At 33.7% G+C, this 18,206-nt stretch overlaps 1 protein-coding gene across 1 annotated transcript in view; it reads left to right on the top strand.

The window, feature by feature from the left end:
- LOC118195452 (uncharacterized) overlaps positions 1-18,206 on the top strand; it is a 122,852-nt gene that overhangs the window by 74,995 nt on the left and 29,651 nt on the right. The window contains exons 10-11 of the mRNA XM_035366781.2: positions 731-880; positions 2,550-5,302. Of these exons, the coding sequence (XP_035222672.2) occupies positions 731-880; positions 2,550-5,302 (2,903 nt within the window). The remainder of the gene's footprint in view (positions 1-730; positions 881-2,549; positions 5,303-18,206) is intronic.

The raw sequence follows: 18,206 nt of genomic DNA, 5'->3' as shown, positions 1-18,206 counted from the left end.
GATATAACAGAAATTTTTTATTGTGATGACAATGCTCCAATCATCAATCAGTTAAAATACGATGAAATCTATAGTACAGTTCTATATCCACAAAATACTGCTACTGATAATGAAGAAAGTGACAAGAGAATCTATTGAAAACAAAAAAATTTTGATTGACAAGTTAGTTGGGATTCTTGACTCAGCAACTACAGGATTTGAACATTGGAACTGTATAACTGAACAAGAGATTATGTCTGTATGTAGAATTGAAGAGGAAGTATAAGCACAAAAAACGAAATAACTTAAAACAATTTACATTGAAAAAAATGTTTATAATAAAGTAAACAAATAAATATTGTTTTCCCCCCCCCTAAATTTTGATACTCTTTAGATAGCAAATGCTTCACTATTTCATAAATCACAATTTCATATTTTTAATTTTATAGTTTTTACATGTCATCTTACTACATTTAAACTAAAGATCTAATATCCTGAAAAATCTCAAATCCAGAATCGCCAAAGCCTCGATGAGTCCAGATCTCGGACTTTGTATTAGTTATTTGATAACTGTCTTTATATTTTTATATGGAACTATAGTTCTGTCTTAAAAGAATTGAGGAGTGTGATAAAAACATGTAACATTTGTTACCATTAAACATCATTAAATTTTGCAAAATAGAGTAAGAATTCGTTTTAGATATGAATACAGTTTCAAGGAGAATTTTAAGAAAATATTTAATTTCTTCAGGGCGTTTGGTGTTGTTCTGTGGGAAATATTTGAGTTTGCAAAGCTTCCATATGAAGAACTAAGCAATGAAGACGTGCTACAAAAAGTACTTGTTGAACGATCTGTCCAACTTTCTTGCCCAGCCTTTGATTTCCCTTTAAGTAAAGAACTGTAAGTATATTATGTTTAAAAAAAAAAAAGATTTTATAAATTTAATTTATTTAAAATTCATTAAATTAATTATGCTTTTTTAATGCTGTTGATACTTAACAAAATTTATAGTTTCGTTAAAAGTTTACATATGCATATTGTATTTCCTTAAATATAAATAAAAGATTAAGGGATTAAAAAAAAAATGGAGAACAGTAGGAGAACAGAAGAGATATATATCATATTTGACGGCATATAAGACGCACCCTTATTTAGAAGGCCACACACATGTAGATGTAGAAAAAGTTATGTGTGTCTAGACCTTTATCTGGGCTAAAAATAGCATTCAGTATTGAAAGTTAACCTGTGTCCTTCACGTATAAGACGCAGGTAACTTTCTTGAGACCAAATTTAAGAAAAAAAGTGAGTCTTATATGCCGTCAAATACGGTATATATAATACAATCCTGAGCAATTATATAATTTTAAAAAAAAAATTGTATGCAGGATTTATTTTATCATGTGAGCTGAAATCTGCTTGCCAAGCAAAAATTTCAAAAACATATGATAAAACATATGTTTACAAAGATTTATAAAATATTTGTTACATTCAGAGGTGTAGCTAAAGTTTTCAGCACCTGGGGACACCTAAAGATTTTGCGCCCCTTTCTATGTTCCAAGAATGAAAAGCATTTCATTCTGAAATGTGTATCATCAATTTGGCACCCCCTGGATGCTGCGCCTGGGGACGGATGGCCCTCCTTGCCCCACCCTAGCTACGCCAATGGTTACATTTCAATAAACATCTAATACATTGTATTACTTATTTCTAAATTAGACTCCATAAATTTGCTTCTTCCTCCCCACCCCGGAGCCATTTTCATGTAATAATTATGCTTTTTTTTTAAATCTATTCTAGACTAAAATTTGTTTCAGAGTCTGAATTTTTTTGCCCATTAATATGTAAGGATTATGTTAATTTTATTAATAATTAAATTTTAAGTTAAAGTTCCTTTCCTGTCAAATTTTTAACTTCAACTTACTACTTCCGGCCAGAACATAGTTTTGGAATCTTGCTGAATATTTAATGAGGAGGAACGGTATTTAAACCATGAAGTTACTTACAGAGTGAGAGAGAATCAGAGTTTCTGATTTACGCGCGTCTGCCGTTTTGGCTACTCTCTCTCTCAAAGCTGTTATTACGCTCGGCCGTACTCAGGCTCTTGCTAAGCTTCATAGTCAAATAAGTTAAGGGGCCAACTCGATTTGAATCTTGATAGCTTCAGCTATATTTCTTTAGTTAATCTTAGTTTTAGTTTAATTCTTAGTCTTTTAAGTTCAAGCACAAGTGTTGGCTTTGTTTGCACACTCCCAGGCAGAGTTTTGTTAAATCTTATTGGAATAATAAAGGGTTAGTTACCCTTCTATCTTGTTGTTTCTTGTCACCTGAACTTAAGCGATTATTCTCTTATCAGTTCTTAAGATTCTTCACTTCCAACATTAACTTAGAATTACAAAGTGAGGAACTCTACAAATAATTGATATAAAAAACTTAGTGAGATTACCATTTATTGTATGATGTTCATTTAAAATTTAAAAAAACTTAGTGAGATTACCATTTATTGTATGATGTTCATTTAAAATTTATTGATATTTATGCATTATGTGTATTTATTTTTTTTTTTATATAGTTCCCTGGTAATGAAAGAATGTTGGAAACCTGTAAATTTGCGTCCATCAATGGATAAAATTGAGAAATTCTTAACTCACTTATATAACGATCGTCACAATCTGAAAATGATGGATTCATCGTTTGAGGAACGTTGGAATTCTTTGCAACCAAAATATATTGAGAGGAATTTTCCAGTTGTTGAGCCAATCACACTTAAATTTGAGAATGATTTTTCAGAAAAATTTGATATTCAAAACTATTCTTCTGATGGTGAGACATTTTCTTCTCTAGAAATGTCTTACGATATGCTTTCAAAAAATAATTTAAATAATTGCCTGTCTCCAAGCCTGAGGGTTTTAAATGGTAGCATTGATGAACTGACTGAAAATGATATATCTTCAAATAATATTTCTTTTGGACATGAAAAACTTGCAACTGATACAGCTTCTCTAACGTCAGATAAAGATAATTTGGAACAAGAAAACAACAATTTAGAACTTGATGACATAATTACACCTGAAGATATATCTGCAGCCATAAGAGACTTGGATTTGGTTCTTGCTAACCAAGGCTCTGATGCATCTAGGCAATCAACATTACAGAAATTGCAGAAAATTAACCATGACAAGAATAACGTATCTGTATTAGCAGAAAAACATAGTCATTGCTCATTTGTTTCAGAAGTAGCTACAGAAAGTAGTTCTGATGATTATCAATTAAATGGAAACGATGTTAATTATGAATGTCAGGAAAGAGAATCTACAGACTTTATGGTGTATAATTCAAGAAATAATAAATTCAATCTTGAAATTAACAACATCAAACAAAGTTCTAATAATTCCACAGTGCCATTAGTTACAGATGTCAATTCAAATAAAGTTGATCGTACATATGAAACTTCAAAGGAGTCTGAAGTGTTAAAAGAAAATTGGATTTGTAACAGTGAACATGTGTCAAAACTCAGTGGTATTGTCAAGACTGGACCTGACTTTCAGCATGCAGATAAAAATAAGTTAAATGAATTTGAGCATAAAATAATATTGGAAACTTTTGAGGACGACACAAATGATATAAAGCAGATAAACTTAGGTAAAAATCAGACACCACCTCTTGTTCCTGATATTATTGTGCATGAATCTCCATTAATGCCAGAAATTTCTAGTGATGAAAATAAGAGTGATGAGGATAGTGAAAATGTCTTTTATTCTCCAGATTGTCATAAAAGTTTTCGTTTTATTTTCAAAGAAGCTGATGATGTAAGCAATAAGAAATGCAATCAAAATGATACGTTTACTAATGGAGCTAAATGTCATGATATTCATGATGATCTAGCAGATATTCTGAAAAATAGTGGTAGAACACATCCATTAACAAGCACACCAATTAAAAGTTGGGAATCAAATAATGTAGATAATAGTCTGAAAAGTAGTTCTTTTTCACCAGAAGATTCTGAAAATGGATTTAGTGGGGAGATTGCAAAAGATTCTGAAAACAGTGTCAAAGATGGTTCAGAAATCTCTCTTAGTGAGAAAAATGTTATGCAAAGTTCTATAAATGGAAATATTAGTGTACAGGGTCATATCTTTGGACTAAAAAATGAAGATTTAACTGATCAGAATTTTTTCACTGCTGCACTGTCTTCAGTCTGTGACTATAATACTGACGGCAATTTGAGGTTTTCTTGTTCAAAAAAAAATAACAGTACAGAAGAAAATTATGTAGAACAAATAGGAAATTTTGCTTTGAAATCATGCGAAGAAGTCGAGAGGAATGAACATAAAGGTGATAATTTAAACCATATTCAGGTCACATCAAGTCACAGAGATACTGTAATTAAAGAATCTAGGGGTATGAGTAATGAAAAATTTTCCTTATCAAATCAGAATATGGCTATTTCAACAAATGATACAAGAATGTTTCATGATAATGTATACAAATCTGCTGATTGTGAAAACCATAAATATGTAGCTAAATCTGAGATATTGCCGATTCTTTCTTTTGAAATGGAAAGTGGTAATCTGGGGAGCTCAGATTATTTCTCTACTAGGAATAATTCATTTTCTGATGAGAACAAATCATTTGAAAATGATGATAATGCTAACTTGACTTCTGAAGCATGTGGTGTATATCAGTATGACTTAAAAACCTATTCTTCTCTTGAAGCAGTTCCTGATTCAGACATGTCTAAAAAGTCAGAATCTCATATGAAAGAAAATTCAAATGTATTATTAGCTAAGGTATTAGAAACTAGCTTTCCTGATACTACTTCTGATTCTTTTATTTATGAATCAGCCTCTGCAGATGGGTCAGATAATTTGAGAAATGATAAGTTGAGTTCTGATATTAGTATTTCAAGCTCCGCTGATGAAGGGTCATCAGGAGACCATGAGCTGAGCGAAGAAAAACAGTCAGCTAAAACAAAGAACCAAAATGTAAATGAATTAGATTCACCTATCCGTATGTATAATGAAGTTATAATGGAAGATTTAGAGACAGGAGAACAGACTGTAATAACAGAAAGTTTTTCTGGCTGTGATGATTATGAGAATTCTGCTGAAAGTGATGAAATACTAAAAATAAATATTGAAACAGACGAAGCCATCATAGTGGATTCTTCTGAAGCACTTGTTGGTTTTGTTCCTAGCAGATCAATAGAATTACTTCAAGAGTATGAAGTCATTCCAAACTTAAATCATTCATTTCATGTTGATGATGAAAAAGAATCATCTGATTCTAATTTGGATGGCTATAATTCTGCATCATCATCTCCAGGTAAAATATTTTAGCAATATTTTTTTATTATCTGTGTGTTACCAGCAATGTGTAAAAAGCAGGTATTTTATAAAATTTCTAGGATGTGAATATATAAAATGCCTGGCATTTTTTGTTGAAACAATATAAAAATTATATATACGAGGCATATTCGGAAACTAAGTACCGTTTTGAAAAAAATAGTAAAACAATTTTTTCGAAACTAATTTTATTTTTGCATGAAAATACATGTCTTAACTATTTTTCAACATAGTTTCCGCCAATGATCAAGCACTTGTCATAGTGGGTGACCAGTTTTTGTAGACCATCGTCAAAGAAACTTCCCGCCATTTTTGATAACCACGACACCACAGCATTTTTTGTGTCATCGTCAGATCCAAAGCGCTTGCCACCAAGCTCGCACTTCATGTGCAGGAACAAGTGATAGTCGGACGGCGCCAAGTCCGGGCTGTACGGTGGGTGATCGAACTGTCCCAATAAAACTGTCGAATTAACGATTGAGTGACACCAGCAGTATGGGGCCGAGCATTGTCATGGAGCAACACAATTCCTTTACTGAGCATTCCTCTTTGTTTGTTTTGAATGGCACGCCTTAGTTTTGTTAAAGTCTCACAATATCGTGCCGCATTAATGGTTTCACCTCTGGGAAGAAATTCAGTAAGCAAAACGCCTTTCCTATTCCAGAAGACAGTGCACATGATTTTTTGTGATGACATTGTCACTTTAAACTTTTTTTGAGAATGAGATTTCGGAGAATGAGTGTGTCTCCACTCCATTGATTGTTGTTTCGATTCTGGTGTGAAATGACACACCCAAGTTTCATCACCTGTCACAATTTGGTTTAAAAAGTTTTCTCCCTCATCACTGTACCGCGTGAGAAATGTCAGGGCACTATCAAGTCGCTTTGTTTTGTGAACATCAGTGAGCATTTTTGGAACCCATCGGGAACACAGTTTGCGATAATTTAAGCGGTCAGACACAATTTCGAACAAAACAGTATGGGAAATTTGTAGAAATGCCTCAGAAAGAGTTGTCATTGTGAAGCGTCTGTTCTCATGAATTGCTTCATGAAATGAAAGATTTGCGATATGTCATGTCAGTTTGTATTTCATCTGAGTGTTGCTCATCTCTTCACAGAATTTGAAATTTCATTTTATATTATATATCAGACTTACATGCAAATAAACATAACTTGATGTTAAAAAAATTCGGTACTATTCCGTTTTGAGGACCGTAAAAAAATTTGCAGCGAAAATTTATGAGCAAAAGCGCCAAATCTAGCTTACACGCTGATTTAAAATTGTGTTAAGTTTAGATAGTTTTATATTTCTTAAGATGCCATTGAATAATTAGTTTAATTTTTAAATCCTTTTTCGATTTTAAATCCTTACCAAATCATTGGCGACAACAGAAGGCCGACCACTCCGAGCCTCGGCGTGGACATTTGTTCGACCTGCATTAAACATTCTTACCCACTTTCTCACCATTCCATCACTTATCGCGTATTCACCGTCCTCGGCGTGGACATTTGTTCGACCTGCATTAAACATTCTTACCCACTTTCTCACCATTCCATCACTTATCGCGTATTCACCGCAAACTTCTGTCACTTGAAGATAAATTTCGGCCAGTTTAACATTCCTTGCGTTCAAAAATTTAATCAGCGGGAGAACTAATTGTCTTAAACATTTTGAATGTGCACAGCAAACTGAAAACACAACATAGAGCAACCAAAATGGCAACAATTGAAAGTCAGTGAACAAGAAAGACTAGTGCGCATGCGCAGGATGCCTACCACACTGCTGCAACGGCGCTAGATTGAAACAGTACTTAGTTTCCGAATAAGCTACGTACTTTCCATAGCCACTGTATTTAGTACCTAGGCAAATAGAATGACAGGTACTATTTGGGTTAAGTGTAATCACGAAAAGGTTTTTATTGAAAAGACATGATGTAGAACTTGACAGCATTAATATCTTCTTCAACTGGATAAATCTATTTACTTTTGTTTTCTATGAATATTACCATAGTGATTTAGCAGCCAATACACATGTGATTCCTTCTTAGTACTTATGTTGGAATATCCCCCCCCCAACTTCTGGTTGATAATTTTGGTTAAGAAAACACTGTTTTTGTGGTGCTGCTTTGTCATGCATTACCAGTAACATATACTTTATCATCTGTATCAAAAGTTAAACCTAACAGTAATGATAAAATTCTCTAACAACTTATAAAATGATAATCATGTATGTTTTTTAAAAAGTTTTAAAATTATTGCTCAATTTTATATTAATTTGGTAATTTTTAGTTTATACTTTTTACATAAAAAGAAAAAAAGTGAGTATGTTTTAAAATTAAAATACTTTTTGGGTTGGTTTTTATTTTTATTATTTTAAACAGGTATTATTTTTATTCAAAAAAGGAAATGAAAGATTTGCGATATGTCATGTCAGTTTGTATTTCATCTGAGTGTTGCTCATCTCTTCACAGAATTTGAAATTTCATTTTATATTATATATCAGACTTACATGCAAATAAACATAACTTGATGTTAAAAAAATTCGGTACTATTCCGTTTTGAGGACCGTAAAAAAATTTGCAGCGAAAATTTATGAGCAAAAGCGCCAAATCTAGCTTACACGCTGATTTAAAATTGTGTTAAGTTTAGATAGTTTTATATTTCTTAAGATGCCATTGAATAATTAGTTTAATTTTTAAATCCTTTTTTGATAACCTGTGGATTTAACAATTTGGGAAATGCCCATGACGAAAAGTCTGCAATAGAATGTTTTCAAAGAAAAGGCATCATTCGTTATAGAAAATTATGTTTGAACAACCAGCGAGATGAAATTATGCTTTAGCGATAACTCGGTAGTCAAATAGCGATGCAAGAATCCATTCAGTTATGTTTAGCCTTTTTTTATATAAATTATAATAATGATCTTAAACAGTTATTTACTTTTATGCTTCCATTTAGTTATGTTTAGCCTTTTTTATATAAATTATAATAATAAAAAAATATTATATGAAATTAACCTTTCATCTAAATTAAAACAATAATCTTATATAGTTATTTCCTACTATACAGTGGTACCTCGCAATACGATCTTAATCCGTTCCTGGACCGGGATCGTATCGTAAAAAAATCGTATGTAATTTAATCGTAACAATGTAATCTTATGTAATTTAATTAATTCGTGCAACGCCCCATATATAAACACCAAAATCGTCTATACGTAATAATAATTAGTCACAAAATAGTATATTAAGTATCACATACACACAATAAACATTTATACCACATTTATAAATTAAAATAACCTTATAAATAAATAAAAAAGAAAAAGAAAAATTAATTTCACTTACCGTAAAGTACTGTACGGTCAGCGAGGGATAGTTTTTATTACGACACTGATACATTGCGCACAGCGTTTATAAAACTTAGACACAGTAATGAAAACTTAAAATTAAATTAAATTTCTTTTAAAATTAAATTTCTTATGTAAAATTACAGACACAGTAATAAAAACTTAAAATCATTTTTTTTTTTTTTTTTTTTTTATAATTTTTATCTTTTGTAATTTTTTTTTGCTTTTCTTTTTTTTTAAACTAACTGAACTTAAATTTGAGGCGATACATCATCGTCTACATCATTGTCTTCACTTTCCTTTCTAGTTTTCTTACTAGAAACACTCGCTTCTTCACTTTCTGGGGCACTTCTCTTCGAAAAATATCTATCTAAAGAAGCCTGTTTCTGACGACTCTTCAAAATGTTTCGAAAATGACTCATACAAATGTCATTCACGTTGTCCATTGCACGAGCTGTACGCATTGTGCTTTTTTTCAATAAAACTGTTTAAGTTTTCAAACCAACCGATGGCTTCCCGTATTTCCGTAGATGTCAGTGCCACCTCCACCTCCTTCTCAACACTTGAATGATGTTCCTCTTGAAGATCGCTGATTTGCATCGCCTCCAAAGCCTTCAAGTCGTCAGTGTTGAGCTCCTCCTTGTGCTCATTGAGTAGGTTGTCAATGTCAGCCTCATCGACAACAAACCCCAAAGACTTTGACAGAGAAATAATCTCCTCCAATGGAGCAGAATCATCCACAGCTTCTTCTTCAGTAGGGATTTCGAAACCCTCAAAGTCTCGTTCTGCAACCACAGCTGCCCAGAGTTTCCTCCATGCTGAGTTCAAGGTGCGCCTTGAGACCTCACCCCATGCCTTTTCTATGATTTTTAAGCAATGAACAATGTCGTAGTGACTATTCCAAAACTCACGGAGTGTGAGTTGCGTGCTCTCTGTCACTTCGAAGCATCGTTTGAAAAGGTGCTTCGTGTAAAGCTTCTTAAAATTAGCAATGACTTGCTGGTCCATAGGCTGGAGGATGGAAGTGGTGTTCGGTGGCAGATAGAGCACTTTGATGAAGTCGAAGTCGGGATGTATCTGTTCTTCAAGGCCAGGAGGATGAGCAGGGGCATTGTCGAGCACAAGGAGGCATTTTAGAGGAAGACCATTCTCCTCTAAATATTTTTTCACTCCAGGTCCGAAGCAGCAATTAACCCACTCAACAAAGAAAAGCCTCATGACCCAGGCTTTGGCGTTGGACCTCCAAAAGACTGCGAGCTTATCCTTCGACACATTATGTGCCTTGAAGACACGAGGATTTTCTGAGTGGTATACCAGTAGGGGTTTTATTTTTAAATCCCCACTGGCATTCGCACATAGGGCAAGAGTAAACCTATCCTTCATGGGTTTGTGTCCAGGAAGTTTCTTTTCTTCTTCTGTGATGTATGTACGACGGGGCATTTTCTTCCAGAAAAGCCCCGTTTCATCACAGTTGAAGACTTGTTGAGGCATGTAGCCTTCATCGAGGATTAACTTTTTGAAGGCCTCGATAAATTCTTGCGCTGCTTTTTCATCGGCGCTGGCAGCTTCCCCATGCCTGACCATGTTATGTATCCCCGATCTCTTCTTGAATCATTCAAATTTTGCAAACCATTTTGCGAGGTCTTCAAAGATCGCAGTGGCTTTATGGCATATAGCAGCTTATGTTATCGTATCACCAGCAATTTCCTTCTCTTTTATCCAAATAAGAAGAAGAGTCTCCATCTCGTCATTAAGGGCAGTTCTATTGTATGAGAAGGTGGTAACGCCCTTTGCAGACTTGCTGGCTTTAATGGCTTCTTTATTCTTTATAATGGTACTAATCGTCGATTGGTTTCGTCCATATGCATTAGCAATAGCCATGATGCGCATGCCACTTTCGTATTTTTTTATAATTTCCAACTTCACTTCCATGGTTATTGATGACTTTCTTTTCCCCTTATCACCACCAGCACTAGAAGCACATTTAGGACCCATGGCGAATAAAGTTTATCACAAAATAATATTACGATCACACAATCACAAGAATATCGTATGAAGTGTACGAACGCCACGCGGTCTCGAGAAGGAGAGAATGATATCACATCGACGCTTTTTGTGGACTCGGTATCCTAGGATGCAGTGATGCCGACCAATAGGAAAACAGGATTTATAGAGAAAGGAAGATGACGTCACATCGACCAATACCAGAACAGCTTGAATAGTGACGTATTGAGGCTTGCTTAGTGACGCGTGAGGTTTTCCCGTAGCGCGCCAACTTCAAATCAATTTCAAGCGGGAAGAGATATTGGGATCGCATCGTATCGTATCGTCTGTTTCGCGAGCACGAATATTTGCGATATTCCACTTCGTATCTTGAACACATCGTATCGTGAACCCATCGTATCGCGAGGTACTACTGTACTTCCTTTCTTGCGTTAGGGTTGCTGCAATTAATTTTGGCAACACCGGCATCAACAATAGTTTGGTGATTTTTTACGGTCCTCAAAACGGAATAGTACCCAAAATTCTTTTACTGTTTATGTGTTATGTACACATTACAGTTTTTCAGTGTTTAAAGAAAATAATTCAGTTTAAATTTTTAATTAATTTTCAGTTGAAGGGTGCAGGATTGATAACATTGGTAAAATAATTATTTGAAATAATCATAAATGACAAATATTCTTTGTTTACTGTAGTCGTAGGACTAAAAATTTTTTTGCAGATGAACTGCAAGTAATTGTCAATGCCATATCTATCTGTGATAAATTGATCATTGCATTGTTTAGGAAATCTTGAATCGTCTGAGAATGTTGATTGCATAGAACCATTTTGATAAGAGTGAACAGCATAATTAGAGGGTAAGAAATCTGGCAAATAGGTTGATTGCAGCGTGACAGGGATTTGTTTCTGATCAAAGAAATAAAGCTCCTTTGCTAACAAAAAATTGCCAAGTAGTAGAAAGTGGCTTAACAAAATATGCTTTTTTTTTTAATTAAGTATGCATTCATTTTTCTTCATGGAAATTCGAACGTAAAAAGTGGCTGAGTTTATTTATCAGGCAGTTTGTAAGATGTAAAATATAAAAAATACGATGGCTTTGCTCTACGCTAACCAGCAACCTTTAATTAATTTTCTGCAATCTAGGATCTCCCCCCAGACCAGCACCTTCTGGAATATGGTAGCCTATTATGTAACCGCTACTATAAATACTGAGTATGAACCATTTTTTTAGTCAGACTGCTTCCTAGTATCGCTGCTGCAAGACTCTGCGCTGTTTTCTCGATCTCTCTTTCCTTTGTTAGAAAATGTAATGACGCATAAAGTTTAAATTCGATCATACTTGGTTAAAATCACTATGGATATGTAATTTAGAGAGTTTTCATCTAAAAGCAAAATGATCTGCTAATTGGATTAAATAAAAATGTGCAGTTAAAAGTTAAATTATCTTGTTTCGTCATTTTGGATTTCGCCTTACCACTCTAAAAAAGCAATGCCTGAACTTTCATGCCAAGCTTCCTCATGACTGCTGGAAAATATCACAGTTATTTATTTAGTCAATAGGATGAAATCTGAAGTCAAACTGAGTTAGGTTTGGTTTTCAAAGCATTTTGATTGGATATTTAATATTGCTCTAAAATTACTATTGGTTGGTTGAGTTTTAGTTCCATTTATATCATCAGAATTACGTAAGAGTCATATGACATAGATTTTTCTTGAAATGACGCAGTGCAGAGAGGGATTACTATTTTTAGAATAGAGAAGGGAAATTAATTTATGCTGCTAATTTAATCTTTTACATATTTTTTTCTTACATATATATATACAGAAATAAATACAAAGTAAAGAAGGTTTTAAACCCAGTCCAGTTGTGTGCTGACAGCAACAACAAGTAGTGGTAATCATGCAAAATAAATTAAAAAATCAATATGTTTAAAATCCATCCCATATGAAATTTGGAATAAACCATGTGCAAGAATAAAAAAACAGAAGCATAGTGGCAAACCTCAAGAAATAGGGAGGGATCATGCCAAAACTGGAAATGAAAAATGATATTTACATGTTTCGCTGCATTGGCATCAAAGAGTTAGTGTAAATCATCAGTGGGTTCCTTCTTTTATTCCATCCTCCTGATGACGATGCAATGAAATGTCATTTTTCATTTTTGGTTTTGGCTTGCTTTGCCCTTTTATTTCTTTAGATTTGTCACAATGTTTCTGTTTATTGCATGTGGTTTATTCCCAATTGAATATGGGATGGATTTTTAAATACATTTATTTTATTTTGCATTATATATATTTGGTGGTTGTCTGCTTATTGCATAATATAATTAAAGTAAATAAGAATAGACATTTCAACTATAACAAATAATATTAAGTATGAATAAATATTAAGTAATATTAAGTATGAAATAATATTAAGTATGAATATATTAAGTATGAAATTAGAATTAAAATACATTAAAAACCAAAATAGAGCTTGGGACACAGTTCATGCCATTGTCGCGTACAGTTTCTATACCAGAAGTCTGCGTGACTACTGACGTCACTTCACTGCTCTGATTATCAGTTGGATTTGACAGGTGATGCCATCTCTTGAATAGAAGTTAAATTATCTGTGAGAATGTCACAGTATTCTCCCCTAAGTACCATCGGTACGGTATAAATACTTCGTGTTAAATTTAACCGTTCTTCCAGATCTGGTAGTTTTAGGTTGCTCTTTAACAGGGTTTAAGTCTTCCTTGTGGGTAATGTTTACGAAGAAGTTGCTGGATCTTGCATCAGAAATGCTGGTTTGAGATGATTGATTCCAATCACTGATTGTTTGCCATTGCAGATGAAGGTGAAATGTGTAGGTGTCCATTTGATAACTCTGAATGGGCCATTGTACGAAGGTGTCAAAGGTGGCCTAATGGCATGGTTATGCACGAATGCATGAGAAGATGTCTCAAGTGCAGGATGTACAAAATAGCTTGGCTTGTAATGTCAGGATGCTGGGGTTGGCGAGATATTACTCATAGTATCACACAGACTTTGAAGGAATGTTGAAGGATCGATGTAGTGGATTCTGGATGCAAGAATTCACCTGGCAGACGGAAGGTTGCACCATATAGCATTTCAGCACAAGTACTACCAATGTCTTATTTGAATGCTGTATGAATACCGAGCAAGACTGTTCAATATGTGCTATTGTGACATTTCAGATCTTGTTTTAGGGATCAGTGAAATTCTTCCACCATTCAATTTTCAGATGGATGGTATGGTGTTGTTCGGATATGGCGAATGCCAAGAAGAGAGGTGAGGGAAGAGAACAAGTGACATTGAAATTGTTGGTCTTGATCAGTAGTGATGGTGGATGCCAAATTTTGAAATCCACTGGGAGATGAATGCTCGAGCTACAGTTTCAGCAAAGATATTTTCAATAGGAATGGCTTTGCCATCTTGTGTAATGGTCAATACAATTGAGAAGGTAAGTGTAACCATTTGAAGGAGGCATTGGGCCTACCAAATCTAAGTGCACGTGATCAAAACGTCTTGCTGAAGGTTAAATTGTTGAATGGGACTGTGAGTGTGACAAGATACTTTATGCCGTTAACATCTAATATATGAACGAGTTCATTCTGTGATGACCTGGTTCATTGCTGGACAGACAAATCTGTCTGCAGTCAGCTTTTTGGTGGCGTGGATTGTAGGATATGCCAAATTGTTCAGGGCATTAAACACTTCACGTCTAAAATCGACAGGAATATAGGGACATATTCTATTGTTCTGAGTGTCACAGTAAATTTTAAGCATTAGATCAATGTACAGTGGTTGTAACTGAAGGGAGGTTTGTGGATTTGAGATTAGGTTCTTGTCATGCAACTGAGCTTTTGCTATTTCAGAAATATCTGGAGTGGTGAGGTTGATATTGTTTATCTGAGATAAAGCATCAGCAACATAATTATCAGTACCAGAGACATACCTGATGTTTGTACTAAACTGGGCAATAAAATCCAATTGTCGAAGCTGACAAGGAGAGCATGAGTTCGAGTTTTCCTAAAAGCGAAGATTAATGGTCGATGATTGGTGAAAATCATAAAGTCCTGTCCTTCCAAATTGTGCTGGAAGTATTTAACAGTACAGTACACAGCAAGCAGCTCCCTGTCTTATGTGCTGTATTTCCTTTCTGCTGTGGTAAGTTTCCTGGAGAAGAATGCCATTGGAGAAAGTCCTTTAGTGGTATAGGCTGGAAGCACAGCTCCTATGGCTGTGTCAGATGCATCTCCATTATAGAGAGCTTATGAGAAAGTGTGGCTGCATTTGCAGATTGTTTTTGCATTGCCCGAATGCTGCATATGCAGATCCAGTCCAAGGGACAGCTCGTTGATCTTTTTTTTTTTTTTTTTTCTATTCTTTAGAAACTTATGCAGGCAGGCCTGTGTTTTTGCAGCATTTGGCGGAAAGTCTTGGTAGAAATTTAACATTGCTAGGAAACACTTCGGTTCAGAGATGGTTTTTGGCTGAAGTAGGTCGTTAATTGCTTTGACTCTTTCAGGTAAAAGTTTTACTCCATTCTGAGTGATAAGACATCCAAGAAAGGAAAGTGAGGGTTGACCAAGTACACACTTGGATGGATTTAGTTTTAATCCATGATCTTTAAGGCGAGTGAAAATCTCTCTTCAAGTAATTTTGATTTGATTTTGCTCTTTAGGTAATCGATTGTTCTGTCCTTCTCTGGTAATACATCTATTAAGTCACCAATGTGACTGTAATTTGAAGGTAATGCTCTTAGCATATAGTTCAATTTTTCTTGTTCCGTCATGGTGGCGCCGGTATGTTTCAGCTCCTTCACATACTTCTCAAAATCATCGAAAAATACATTTACATCAGATAATTTTTCAGTTTCACACATTCTAAGTTATTTCAACAAACAATTTGTAGAGATGTTGAAGTTTTTAAATACATTGCAACAAATTTCGTAAATATATCAAATGCAGTTTCACACTCGTGAATATATTCCAATTGCTTATTTGTTATGGCGCCGTAAATGTAATTTGTAGCTTGGATATCCTTTTCTTCCCATTTTTCTGCGGCATCGTTTTCACTGACTTTTTGCTGAACCACATCTTTACACTTTTTAAATTGAAGAAATTTCATCATATGCACTTTCTAATTAAAATAGTCCAAACCATCAAATAGCAGTATGCCGATATCACTGCTTCTTGTACATGCCATTTTTATGCTAGTACCGGTAACTTTTAAAACAAATTATAACCACTAAATTCTTCATTCATATTCACGAACCACAAGAACTGCTACCATGTTAAATAAACCGATATCATATCAAAAAGCAAGTCGAAAAATAAGAAACGTATCTTTCACACATTTTTTATTGAAACTTAACAACATGTGCACAACATTACAACGGCATCCATAGCTCACACGCAGAAAAGAGACTTGGTGTTGCCAATATGGTAAATATAAATGTACCAAACTAACATTCTCTCAAGTTGTTGTCAGTTTGGTTCTAAATTTCTTACTTTTTGTCTACAGTTGAATAATTTTTCAGAGCATATTGCGTGGAAGTAATAATGGGATAATTTTGTTATAAAATAAAAATATTGTGATGGTTTTATATATAATATGTTGTGTTTTGTTGCCCATTAAATAAGTTACAATATGAGTTGAGTATTTATGAAATTAGATTGTTACGAAAATTGAGGAGGGCACAACTTTTTTTTATAAAAAAGAGGGTGCCATGCACAGAAAGGTTAGAAACCACTGCTTTGGAAATATTGTAAATGAGTGGGGAGTTCTTGAATACCATTTCTAGGACCCATCACTTAAGGTTTCCATATTCAAACTTTCCATTTGGGATAGATGCATTATGTTCACAGAAAATTTTTAAAAAAATCTTTCAGCTGGCTAGAAACATAGTTTTGAAATTTGAATGAATTGCTGTAAAAAGCATTTTATAAATTTGGTTTGGGCTTTGTAACATTCTGAAAATACCAAGCAAAAGGACTGAGAGAAAAGGATAAATAGTTAAAATATTTTGATGTTCTTGGTAATGGCAGCGAAAGAAAAACCTATGTTTAAACTGAAAGTTTTCCGAACACATTTTGTGATTGACTTAAGCTGCTCTTCTAGAATGGTTTCCAGCTATAAAATTAAAAAATATAATGTGTACACTACATGACTTCCTTGTACAGAATATTAAATTATACGCATGTGTTTCTTGCATTTCTTTTAAACTTATTGGATTGAATTAAATCTACTTCGCCGACAGCGCATAAACCACAATAGAATAAATGCATTCTTTAAAATTCACTCTAGTATTTGTTTACCATAGCGACACTCTGGCGCTAGATTCACTTAACTTTCGCTCATATTATAACTCAAAATGCACAAAACTTATATCATTTAAAGAATAGAATTATCTAATCGTTGCCACATGTTCTATTCAAATACTATAATAATGCTAGAATGATGTATAAAAGAAATTAAGCAAACAAAACAAAAAAGAAACAGTTTTTCACATACGATTGAGTATTTCTCATTCAATTAATTCAGTTCTAACTTCGCGAGAAGGCAAAAATACATAAAAGCTCAAAATATCTGTATTAAAAATTAAATTACTAATTATTAAAAATTAAGTAAATCTTAAACACGTATTTCCTCAAAAAAATTCCAGAAAGGATTAAGCATGATTTAATTCGCAATAATAAATGAAGGCGTTATTTTTGTTGTTGCGAAGCTTAGTCTCTCTAGATTGGCAAAAAATCTACAATTCTGCTGTTTCAAATGCAAACAAATATGTCCGCCATGTTATTTAAAACTTAACTGCACTTAAACAGCTTTTAAATTGTTGATAATTGTACAAATATTGCTTTCAGAATTACGAAAGGCATAAAACCCTTAACCGGAAGATAAGAACAACATAATTCAATCATTTTTAAAGCAAAAAATGTACAATTTACAAACATATAAGAATTAAGAAACTGAGATCACTGTGCTGAGTAACAGAGTGGATATATATATATATATATATAAATATATTTATATACGTTTGGTGCGGCTGATTGCAACCAAAATATGAGGTGCACATCTACATGTTATAGCAGTCCTATATACAAAATTTCAACGTTTTGAGGCTACTCGGTTTTGAGTTATGCGAGATACGTACGTACAGACGCCACGAAAAATTCTCTTCAGAATTAATTTTAAAGCAGTTTTATCTTCTTCTTCTTCTTCTTCTTCTTCTTTTTTTTTTTTTTTAAGGAAACGAGTTTTTTATTCTGTCCTTACTTACAGATATCATGCAAAAACATCGTTAAATTGCATTCGATAGTGGTCAAAATGGATATTTTCGTTGAAATATGCTGCCTGAAACTTTTCGCGATTACAATACTTCCTTTTTACTTCATACAAGGAAGTAAAAATGGTTCTATTTCTAGAGCTTTTTTCATTAATTTGCTAAATGCTAGAGAGAAATGTATATTAATTGACAAATATCACAAGTTGAAGAAAGAAATATCTAACATTGTTCATCAGAAA

Source organism: Stegodyphus dumicola, chromosome 6 (assembly GCF_044657685.1).
Source record: "Stegodyphus dumicola isolate Sdum_Otavi_A_Nest chromosome 6, ASM4465768v1".
Taxonomy (NCBI): Eukaryota; Metazoa; Arthropoda; class Arachnida; order Araneae; family Eresidae; genus Stegodyphus; species Stegodyphus dumicola.
This window is presented reverse-complemented; position numbering and strand designations above follow the sequence as displayed.